The 12,331-nt window shown below is 37.3% G+C and overlaps 1 protein-coding gene across 1 annotated transcript in view; it reads right to left on the reverse strand.

The window, feature by feature from the left end:
- ANGPT1 (angiopoietin 1) overlaps positions 1–12,331 on the reverse strand; it is a 166,654-nt gene that overhangs the window by 85,235 nt on the left and 69,088 nt on the right. Inside the window, exons 2-3 of the mRNA XM_052788440.1 lie at positions 3,939–4,094; positions 781–902 (exon numbers count right to left, since the gene is read on the reverse strand). Of these exons, the coding sequence (XP_052644400.1) occupies positions 781–902; positions 3,939–4,094 (278 nt within the window). The remainder of the gene's footprint in view (positions 1–780; positions 903–3,938; positions 4,095–12,331) is intronic.

Consider the following 12,331-nt stretch of genomic DNA (forward strand, 5'->3'; position numbering starts at 1 on the left):
CGATGAGGGGGAGCGAGAGAGCAGCTGAGTGGGCGTCTGGCAGCTGGACAAGGTCAACCCACCACACATGCTCTCCGAGAGACTGGATTGCTAAATCCAGTGACTTCAGGTACTGAGTCCCTCACAGAGAGAGGAGCTTCTGTGTAGCACAGAAAGGGACAACACTGGAACTTCTTCTTGACTGTCACTTCACTGCTTAAAAAGTTACGTGCTAATAAATAATTTTTCTTCAATTTCAGCATAAAACCCAAATGTTTACTGTTCACTTATTCTTTAAATGGAGCATGGTTCCAAGTATGCTATATACAACTGAGTCCAAGGGGAAAGAAAGAGATCCTTCTACATGTTAGATCATTGTATCCATTAAAATTAGAAAGATGAACTGCTGAAGATTTTCTGTTTCTTATGCACTTTAAGGTAGTTGATAATCTCATAATTTATTATCAATATTTTTCCACTTGAAAGTGCTCATACAAGTTATCCCTATGCTTTTCAGTAGCCGGAACTGTGGTCATGTGACTAAGCTGTCATGAAGCAAACTGAGATGTAAACTTACAGTGCACACGAAAAGTGGTAAAAATCAACTTACATTTATCCTACAGGAGCTAACACAGTGTAAGGTCACACCCTAGCTCTTTTAGCCATTTCATAAATATTACCTATACTTTTCACTTACTGTATTTGCTTTTTCCATTTCATCAGTTGCTTAGAACAAAGTATGCATAGACCACTGTGTGATGAACAGAGAAAGAGTGTAAGAGACCAACTGCTCATTCTTACCTGTTTTTCTCATGAATTTTCAGGATTTCATGTGTCTGTTGTAGAAGCTGTTTTTCTAGCTTGTACGTTGACAGTGAATTTTCCAGTAGCTGAATTTCAAGTCTGGATGTTTGATTTAGCACCTTAAGGATAAATTAAGAACATTAATTAATGTTTATATTGTCCTGGTTATGTTGTTATAGCGACATAATACAACCATTTCATTCTGATTTGATGATTTGTCAAAAATTGTTTCTAAACCCTTTTTTAACCTCAGCTGCTCAGCTGGTGCAAATGAACTCAATCAAGTTACATTGATATGTACCAGCTGATATTCTGGCACCCTGTTTACTGTAGAATAATACTAGGCCGGCAGAAAAAGGAAAGGTGACTGCCAAATAAGCTTCATTTCAGTGGAAAGAACAAGAGGCATGCCTCAAACATGCATTCCTACAAAGCATGCTTAAACCAGAAGAGTGCAAGAGTACTTGGACTGAAGCCAAAGTGTTGCATCCTCTGTTTTGTAAGTAAAGCTCCTACTTTAGCTGTCCCCTGAGTTCTCTTTTTTTTGCAGTGTTGGCAGAAGTCTGGTGTCCACTTATGTTATCACTACTTGCACTCTTACACAGTTTTTTGAGATGAAGGCTGTGATCCTAAACATTGCTTTATGAAGTTGTCTTTCACTTTAGTGGTGGTCTGTATCAATAGCACAAGATTTTAATAAGTACATCAGACTGAAAGAAGCCTTTTAACTAGATGAAAGAGAATAGATTCTAACAAAAAATAGTTCAAAAGTGGAAACAACAGAATGCTTTTAAGAATGAAATTAATGTTAGTGGATTTTGTTGGGATATCGTTGTTCATTACATAGAGTCTGAAGGAGTGGTTTTTGTAGATATGTGTGCACACACCAGCTGAGATGCAACCACTTCTGGAACTGAAAATGATGCCTCTTCAATGGAACTTATTAGACCTTTCTTGGAAGGACATTTATCAGTATCGTCATAGGATTACATGGTAACATTTTCTCATGCATGCCTGATGGGAATTTGTTACAGAACATAAAGCAAAGAGAATGGCTCTCAAACTCAATCCAGTGCCTTATTTTTGTTTGAAATTGTTGCATTCACAGAGCAATTGAGTTGTCCTTTTTAAGGGTACAGAGGTTGAAAAAATTGGAAATGATCAGTATGCAGCTGTTACGTTTTTCAAGATGGATACACACAGAAGTGCCAGGAGGCATCACCACAGTTTCAGAAGCACCTGGCAGAAATTGAAGGTGTATTACAAAGGTTGGCAAGGAGTAAGAAGACAGGAAAGCATCAACAGATTTCCAAAGAGGATACATCTGTGGAGCAGCCTACAAAACATCAGTAGAGCTTCAGGTAGACAAGAAAGCCTAAAGGGTATCAGTGGGATTTTGGATGGATCAGGGATTGGGAGAGGTCAGTAAGATTTTAAGGAGGTGGAGGCTCTATCTTCAGTCCTTCAGACTCCTCCTTACCCTGGTATGAGTACTTTTTATTACAGGCATGGGCTCCTGGCCTCCCTTTCCCCTCCTTGTATCCTACAGACTTTCATCTCTCTGCCATGCAGCTGGCTACCTCCATCACTGCCAGAGCGGTCTCTTTTGACTTTCTTGAGCCGCCTGCACCACTCTTTTCTGATTGAGGGTAGAACCAGGGACTACAGGAACTTTCTCATACTGTTGAAAGAGGGGAGGTGGGAAAAGCCACCGCTGAGCTGAAAGTCAGAGGAAGTACTGCGACAAGGAAGAAACACTCCCATTGATATCTTGAACAACTCAAATTCTTCAGCAATAGGTATAGAAGGAGGAAGTTATCTGCTCCTTCACACAGTTACCAGTGATACCTCTACTTTAAAGTGGTTCCTCAAAGTGAGACAGAGGCAATGCACATTTTGACGCTTACCTGCTTAAAGGAGGAAACCGTGAATGAGTACTCAACACTTACACCTAGGTAGGTCTTTTGGGATACAAGAAGAGTTCCTACACCTCCTTTTTCTTTACTGAACATAGGATACTACAGTCCATAGGTCTTCACCTTTTATGTTTCCATTTAGATAGTCTGCTGATACCGAATTAAAGATTTTCCCCAACATTTTCTTAAGTCAATATACTATGTTTTAGAAACTGTGGTCATTTGAGATCACAACATTTACAAGTGAATGTTGACCTATTAACCAAGATGTAGAAAAAAGGTCCAAAGAACCCTTGTAAGACAGTATATCTGTCTTTCATAATTACTGTTGTTTCTCAGTGTACTGTAATGTGATTATGTAAAAACTTGGTAATGGTATCATAGACATGAGTGAGGACATTAGAACAGAAAATATGGTCTTTCAAGAAGTACATATGCTACTAGAACAAACCAAATAAATGCAATACTTTAATTCCGCTGTTCTAAATGAACAGCGAATGCAGTGAAGCTGGTAATACACCACATGCTAGAAGATCAGGAGGAAGTCAGCAAAAATAAGGAAAACAAATAGGCATCTTAAACTGATAAAAGAATTCAAAAGGCAAAAAGTAGTATGTACCTTTGCAATAAGCCCAGTATGAAATTGTGCTCTGTGTTATGACAGTGATACTCTTGTCACTTCAATCACAACAGTGATTTCAGTGCTAGGAATCATATGGAGATGGCTTTTTAAATTCATGTGATGTTAAACAATTTTACAGTAATAACAAATACACAGTGTTTTATAAAGAAGCTGATGCTTGTCCTTCTCTTTTTGCTATGTTTCAAATAGCTGGAAACATATTACAGAAAATAAACAAACTTTCTTGTAATAGTAAAGAGGCAAACAACAATGGAGATCAAAGGCTCTGTTTTAGCCTAAAACTCATTATTTAGCTTGACACTTGTATCATTCACAGTTGGTAGCTGGTCTGTTTGAAGTCAAATGCTGATTTAGTTTCCTGGACAGTCCTGCCTGCCTTGCATGCACACAGCTAAACATACTAACCAAATGAAATCAAAAGAAAGACACATAACAAGGGTCAGTCATCACCACTGTTGGTACCAAGAAACAAGAGTGTGTATGTTTCTTGGAGTCCTGTGTTGAAATGTTTTGTGTGGTGATGCATTAGAAAAGAAAGAGGATGCGAAAAGTTCTCTGCAATTAACAGCTTTTAGAAAACCATTCTGGGAACATACCTGGGTTTCAACATCCGTGAGTTTTCTCGTTTGCTCTGCTGTCTGGCTGAGGAGGCTGGTCCCTATCTCGAGCATGGTGGCGGTGTGGTTCTGCACAGCATTCTGCTGCAGCTGCACCATCTCCGATTTCATGTTTTCCACAATGTAGTTCTCAAGCTGTAAAAGAGAAAAGGTTGTAGCTGTGGTATTTTTACCTGTTTAGGCATTCTGGTGACATAAGGGTGCATAGCTGGCATTCTTGCAAAAAGGGAAAATTTCAACATTTTCGGGGGGAGTCCAAGTCTCAGTTGAGCCTGTGACTGTTGGGGTAGGGACCTGACTATCTGGGTAGACCCTTCCAGACACAGAGCCCCAATGTTTTTCCAGGTATCACAGCCTGCTGTCATGAGCTGGAGCAGGCCCTGCCTGCCTCCATCTGTGTCAAGGCTGCAGTGAGCATTTGTGGTAGAGATGTCATGGCAGCTCCAAAATGAACCCCTAAAAGAATAAAGCACACTACAGGGAAACGCCAGGTCCTACTTGTACATTTTAACTTACATGTGAGTCCTTCCTGGAAGAGATCCTACCATATCCTACCTCCCCTGGATTGTTCCTATCGCACAGTCATTCAGCAATATGATTTTTTTACTGGGTTAGATACCCACAGAGTTTCACAAACTTGGCAATGAACGCAGCTTAGTTTAGCTGTGACCAAAATATTGTAAAGGAATGGAGACACTGTCATGGCAATAAAGGAAAGGAGTTGACCAAAAAACATAGAAAGCTGCTTTGCTCCATTGCTTTTGTTGTCTTGATATTGTTTGCAGTCTGTTGAACTGAATCTGAATTAGCACCCTCTAAATAAACAGGGCACCCCAGAGAGAGTGGCACTTTTTGTTTTGGTTTGTGTTGGTTAACACAGGCAGGGTCATTCCCTTCTAGCTACCTAGGTCTTCGCCCTGCCACAGCAGATGAGAAACCCAGGACTAGCCTACAATATGATGAGATTGTTTCTTACTTATACAAGCATTGTCCTGGCATCTTGCTTGATGTGCTCCATAAAGTATTAACATAAAAAAAGGTGGCCCAGAACATTGTTTTCAATACCTTCTACTGAAATCAGCTGGAGTCCAGCCAGTTTACACCCAGTGAAGATTTGGTCCTCAGTTTCATATTGTGGCTGATCATGTTTTTTATGGTTAGGTGATTCCAGACTTAAGCAACCACTGTTCTACCTAATAATTTTAATTACATTGGACCTGCTTCTGCAGCAGTAAGCATATTTCATTGTGAAAGGTAAGCTGCACAACTGAACAGTAAGAACCAGATGGAGTTGATTTAAAGACTGAAGAAAGGAGCAGGAGTCAGATATACAGTGTGATTAATAAGAAGGTCTGCTTTCATCTTATCTATAAGCATACTTGTGCTTAGGGATAACTACTGTTAGATGTTCTGATAAGCCACATTAGCTGAGCTCACAAAAGATTTATTACAAATTTGATCATTTATGTACACCTCCTACTGGTTTATAAAAACATTTTTACAGAGAAAGAACACTGTCACAATGTAAAATATTTTCTGCATAAGACAGTTGGTGGTGGTTTGTTTATTTGTTTACTCCAGTTTGGAGAAGCACTTCATACCCATGATGGTCAAAACCAAAGTGGATGTCCTACAGTTTCAGACAACAAAAATGCTTGCTTGAATTGCCAGGTAACCACTCTGGGCTGGAAACCTGCAGTGTTTTAAGTGGTGGGGAAAATTTATTATTGAATACTCTGATAAGTATTAAAATGAGATTTAACAGCCAAGGAAAACTATGTACTGCAAAACAATGTCTGCAATGGATGTCACCATTTTCCACTCCCAGTGTAAGTTTACTGCTCTGTTTTAGTTTATTACTGTGAGGTAAGTGTTACAGATATTAAGCTACTTCAAGGGAGAATTTGCAGATCCATCCCATTTCTACACCATGCTTTTATGTTCAGAAGTATTTTGCCTGTATATCTCTTTCACATCATATAATATATTTTTAGCCATCCTTTGCTTCTTGTTTTCTAACCAGTAATTGTTTTTTTCCAAACTATCCCCTGCTTGCAAATAATCCCTGTGAAAGAACCCCACAAACTGGATAGTTGTCCTTCTCCACATTCTGGGTCAGATACTGGAACACCTGAACAAGAAATTCAAATTTCTCCCACAGCTTTCACCTCCTAATGAAACACAGGGCTCTCAAGTCATGGTACTGCCCGTAATGGAGTACCAACACATATATTTCCTCAAATCCAATTTCTTTTGTTTCCAGATAGGACTGTAGCATATCCGTGTATGACTATACAGTGCTTGATTTGTTAGTCTGAAGCTTTCTGAAACTACCTTGCTGTACATGGGCAACATGGTGCATGTGTGTAATGGATGTCTGGGAAAACCCAGACAAAAATATGGTGGCTACACTGAGTTATACATCAGAAATTAGATATTTTCACATATCAATAAAAAGAAACACAGATAGGGATATAAATATAAAAATACAAAAAGACATTTATATTTCTAATTTTTTTTGCCCATTATTTTACTTACATTACAGAAAGGATTGCATCTGAAAGATCTAATTGCATCTGTGTGGAGCTACAGCAGGTTTTGACTAGCAACAACACAGGAACAGAGTGAGACATATTGGATAACTTGTACTTTTAATTATTGTAGTCTAACACGCTCCCCATGGTATCCAGTCTTGGGCAATTGCCCTTGGTTACTCACCCCTAAAACAGGCTCTGGTTGAATCTGACACTGACTCATTGTAACAACAAAGCTGATTTTCCTGTTTCAGAATTAGTCATTAAATGCTTTTGTAAATATTTGGTGTTCAGTACACTGCCACAATAGTTTCTGTGAGCACATCTCAGGAATACCAGGAGGTATTCACTCAGGCAAAGGAGGGTAGAACAAGGACTGAAATAATGTAGAGGTTCTGTTACATTAATTCGCCTTTCTTCCTTCCCTCACCCACTTTTAGTTTGCTCAGTAGATTTATTGGTTGCAGTACTGGCCCTGCTAAAATCAATGGCAAAATTCCCATTGACTTCAATAGGCCAAGATTTCACCTATTATTTTTATTGCAGGAAACCAATATTTACCAGGTTCATTATGGCCAAGCACTGAGTTTTATCTGAAGCCTTCCCTTCTTTGGAGGCATGTATTAAGTGTACTGAACCTTAGACTGAGCTTTCTTTGTGGTTAGTTAAGAGGAATAGCATCTATTTAACAGGTGATAAAAGGATCCTTGCAGGGTGGCCTCACAGAAAATGTGACACACAGAAAGCTATTCATAGAAGTAAATTCAAGAACATTTAGGGGTTTAAGTCGTCTTTTAGAACCCCTTCATCCTGTAATTAAGTTAAATTCAATTTGTCCAGAGACTCTGCATTAAGCATTAAATATATAATGCATGATGAAATACTCTTTTCAGTTAATCTACTTTTCACATTTGGATTTTCAAATCCTTATATTACCGTTTCTTCTTATTTCAGTTACTTTTTGTTGCAAAAGTGAAACAGAATTCTCTTCTGCATTTTTTTCCCCCATCCCACCCCTCCCACTATATGGCTTTCTATAGTTCATTGATGTCCTTTTTATTAATTTGGCTGCATCTGCTTTTGGTAAAGCTCATTACATTGCACAAGAGTTTTCAGTAATGCAGAATTACCGGTGGGATGCATAATAATGTTATAACATTCTCAGAAATAAAACTGTCAGAAGGTTCAGTGTTATTGTTTAATAAACATTCCAGAGGATTATGCATTAAAAGTATCTAGCTTTTTCTGGACAATGTTTATTGAATAATCTTCACAGAAACCACCCAAACACTAATAGAACTATTAAAATGGAAACTGTAACTTAGGGCCTAAGTAAATGATAATGGTTTGTGGCAGATGGCTTATAAATAAAATAAGAGCTTTTTCTTTTACTTTGATCAAGCAATGTTGGTCCCATGTAATTATATGTTAAGGACTGCTATGATATCCAGATGACATTAGGTTTTCATCCAGTGCCTTAGAACAAGAATGCAAGTTAAAGTAACAATAGACTGTTCTCCTTCTCCTACCATATATTGCACATGATTTGGAATAACAGAAACACAATGCACCAGTTATATTTTGTAAGAGCTTTTTTGTCTTGTCTTGCTTTGCATACCTGAAGATGTACTAGTAATACTATACCACAACAACCAATGGAAGTTCAGTTCTTCTTTCTCTGTTTTTCTGTCTGAGGGTCATACCTCCCCACACTAACTGTCTCGGGGAGTCAAATATAAAAGTGACATTTGATGTAATTTGTGTTTTATAAATACACAAACTGCCTTAGTGGGAATAAGCTGGAAGAAGTTGAAATATATAGAATACCATAGAATTTCTTTGACTTTTGCAGATGCAGAAGGGGGTTAGGAAGGAGTTTATCACTGAGAAAAGTGATTTTGTGTGTTGAAAAGGCCAGCATTACATTTATTTTAAAAAAATAACATCTTCTATGAACTATTTGTCAGTAAGAAAAGATTGATAAAATGACAAATTTACAGTGATGCAACTTTCTCGTATTACAGATCCAAGGAGTAAAGACCAACCAGAATATATCCTTGCACTATTTCTGACTGTATGTAGTCAGTGAGAATCATGGAAAATGAACATGGATGGCACAAAAAGGCAATGAATGATGCTCAAATGTTAACATGCTAATCTGCACCTGATTTGGAACAACCTTACCTGGGCTTTAAGTGTGTCAAGGAAAGTGCACATCAGCCAGAAAAAAAATTGTAGATATACCATCTGTCCTGGTTTCAGCTGGGACAGAGTTAATTCCTTCTAGTAGCTGGTATAGTGTTATGTCTTGGATTGAGTATGAGAAGAATGTTGCTAACACACTGATGTTTTCAGTTGTTGCTGAGTAGTGTTTAGACTAAGCCAAGGATTTTTCAGCTTCTCATGCCCAGCCATCAAGAAGGCTGGAGGGGCACAAGAAGTTGGGAGGGGACACAGCCAGGGCAGCTGACCCAAACTGGCCAAAGGGGTATTCCATACCATGTGATGTCATGCCCAGTATATAAACTGGGAGAGTTGGCCTGGGGGGAATCGCTGCTCAGGAACTAACTGGGCATCGGTCAGCCAGTGGTGAGCAATTGCATTCTGCATCACTTGTTTTGTATATTCCAATCCTCTTATTAGTATTGTCATTTTATTATTGTTATTATTATTAGTTTCTTCCTTTCTGTTCTATTAAACTATTCTTATCTCAACCCGTGAGTTTTACTTTTTTCTTTCCCGATTCTCTCCCTCATCCCACTGGGTGTGTGGGGAAGTGAGCAGCTGTGTGGTGCTTAGCTGCTTGCTGGGGTTAAACCATGACAGCATCAAACAGACAATGAAGATGACTACTTTTCCAAATCTATCCTCAATTAGAATTAATAAGATTGCAATATAGATTGCAGCAAAGGAGACAAGAAGTGATCCATTTGAGGAAGACACTTCCTCAGATCTTGGGTAACAGATTACCTACGTTAAGATGGTACAGGATGCATACTGATAATTTCAGTGAATTTATGAAATCAACCTTGTTGAGCTAAAGTGAAAGCTTTAAATGACTGGTACACAAACTGGACTCACAGAAAGACCTGTTGGGATATGTAGTATAAGAAGCTTTCGCAAATAAATCATTGGTTATGAAATATACATAAATATTTGTGGGTTTCAATTCTAAAAGGAACCAGGAAGGTAATCCAGCAACAGTATATATAGCCAAGCAAACATTTTTGAGGAAAGCTGGCTATAAAAACTCTGTTTTTTTCTTTTCTTTTTTTTTTTTTTTTTTTTAATGCAATATACCCAGACTTCTAGCCTTTGGGCAGCAGGAAAATAAGCCTGTTAGTTTTTCAGTTGCACATTAATGATAGTAATTATTTGCATAATACTTATGCAATTCATTATTCTGTACTTGTTTTTGCAGTTTCATAGATTTCTGTAAGATTGCAACTCATCATTTTGATTTCTTACTTAGATATTTTTTATATCTTAACCCTAAATCACAATATTGTGGTTTTCCAAATTCTATTCCTGACAGAGAAACAAACAATGACTTGCAGAGTGTATATATCCTCCTAAACTACCTCACGCTGAAATGAATATATGCATTTCTGAACTGAAACATTCAGTTATTTTTTCCAAACTAAATGTTCCAAACACATCAAAGATACTTTTCATTAAATCCTTGAATCCTTGACTGCCTGAATCTGGCATTTCATATGTTTACTATCTGGCTATAAAGCATAATTTATAAACAGAATTAAATTGCCATCAGGAAAAATTGGTGACTGACTATGTGCCTTTAATTTATAGCCTGCATAAGATATATAAACTGTGAACATATCCTCATATGTATGGAGGCTCACAGATACAAATAATGACTACTTGTTTCTTTAGCATGTGACCAGTGAAACCACAGCTGCATTCTCATCACACAGTGACCAAACACTCTGATTCTGCCCCAGCTAACTGATACTGAGATTTCTAATCCAGATGACTTCCAACATACTGATGACACTTGTTCTTATGGTGGTTGAGTTTGGTTTTGTAGCAACCTTCAGTTAAATAAAAGTTTGCTATGAATGTAGAAGAATCTTTTAGCTAGTTAAAAATATAAAATTAAAAAAACAAACAAACAGGTTTTCCTCTTCAGATAAACAAAAAGATGACCAGACATCTTACATTATTCCCAAAACCACGAAGTAATCTTTCTGCTGCATTCAGCATCAGTATAGTGTCTGTAGGAGTTTCATTTCGAGTTCTGAATGTTGCAATTCAAGAAGGATGTACTTATTTTGGGAGAGGGTACGGAAGACAGAGAGTGGTCATAAATCTAGAAAATTGAGACTTAGGAAAGTTTAGCTTAATAAGAAGGCTAACAAGAAAATAACTGACTAGAAGGACATAAAACTGCAAAGAGAAAGAGAATAATCCATTTTCCACATCTATGAAGCTGCAGAAAGTGAAGTTTTACATATTAGGGGAAAAGTTTTCTAACAGTACAGGTAATAAAATACTGATAGGGAAAACTATGAAAACTCCATCACTGGGGGTCTTAAAAGAGTACTTTAGGTAAAGATCAAGCAGATTATGTGGTATTTTATTGTTCTTTCTAAATCTATTTTTTCATTCTTCTCAGTTTTTTTATTACTTCACTTCAGACCTAAGCTCACAGACTCAATATTTGGAATCAAACTCTAGAGTAAAATCTCCATTGGACTGAGAAGATTTTTGGAAAACTCATCTCCTAATGAAACTTTTAGAAGGAAGTCAATAAAAAAGAGGAGTCTCATGAAATAAAACACAACAATTTAAAAAAAAAAAAAAAGCCACACATAATGTTATAAATAAGAGGAACTGTTCTGTGTAGACCAAATCAGCAAAATGAGGAAACTCACTGTGGAGGTTTCTGAATGTATGAATATACCTCAGTAGGGACGCAGTCTGCAGAACCATCCGAGAAACTATGGTATGAACCAGCTCTGCAGTTACAAAATGGCAGCACTGTATTGTATTCAAATTACTTCTATTAGACCTCTTTAGAAACTATAGTCTCTGAAAATCAACCAACTTGTGGCTATTCAAGCTTGTGTCAGTGGTGGTTTGGCATCTCTGTACCATGTTATGTTATGCATTAAAGTACATGAAACATAATAGGCAATAACAGATAATGATAGTGGAAGAACACACTGTATGGCATCCCACTGGAATCTTGGGAAACTGAAAGGAAAAGTATTTTTATTAAGCACTGTACTTTAATATGAATAGAAATAGTCCTTGCTACACCAGTCAAGACAAGATATGGGGAACACAGAGATCTTTGTTTCAAGATATCAAAAGACTTCCCCAGTTAGGTTTACCTAATAGGATAATATTCAATACATGGGTAATTTATGGGAGCAAGAAGGTTGAGTTTCAGTTCCTCATGAAGTAGCTGGCATATCAAAGACACTGTATTGACCTAGGCCAAGTATTGATTGTAGTGGTCTGATAATTCAATCTGAGCTTTCCACTAAGGCATCTTCAAGAAATCTTTCCCATTTGTTTTCAAAGTTTTATATCACTCTAAAAGCCTCCCTGCTTCTAGACTAAAACCCAAAAATCTGTATAAATGAAATTTATCATTTCAAATGTAATTAATTACAGTTATTATGAAAGCATACAAAACTGAGTAAATTTCTATTACTTCTGTATGAATATTAGATATCTCTCAGTTTTTTAAACTTAAGGCTTAATAAGTCAATAAGCAGCGTAGCTGAGAATCATATCAAATGTGATTAAATGGTCCCACAAGGAAGCTACTTATAACAAGTAAATCATAACAATATGTTCTCATTTTCT

The sequence above is a fragment of the Harpia harpyja genome, chromosome 5 (genome assembly GCF_026419915.1).
Source record: "Harpia harpyja isolate bHarHar1 chromosome 5, bHarHar1 primary haplotype, whole genome shotgun sequence".
Lineage (NCBI taxonomy): Eukaryota > Metazoa > Chordata > Aves > Accipitriformes > Accipitridae > Harpia > Harpia harpyja.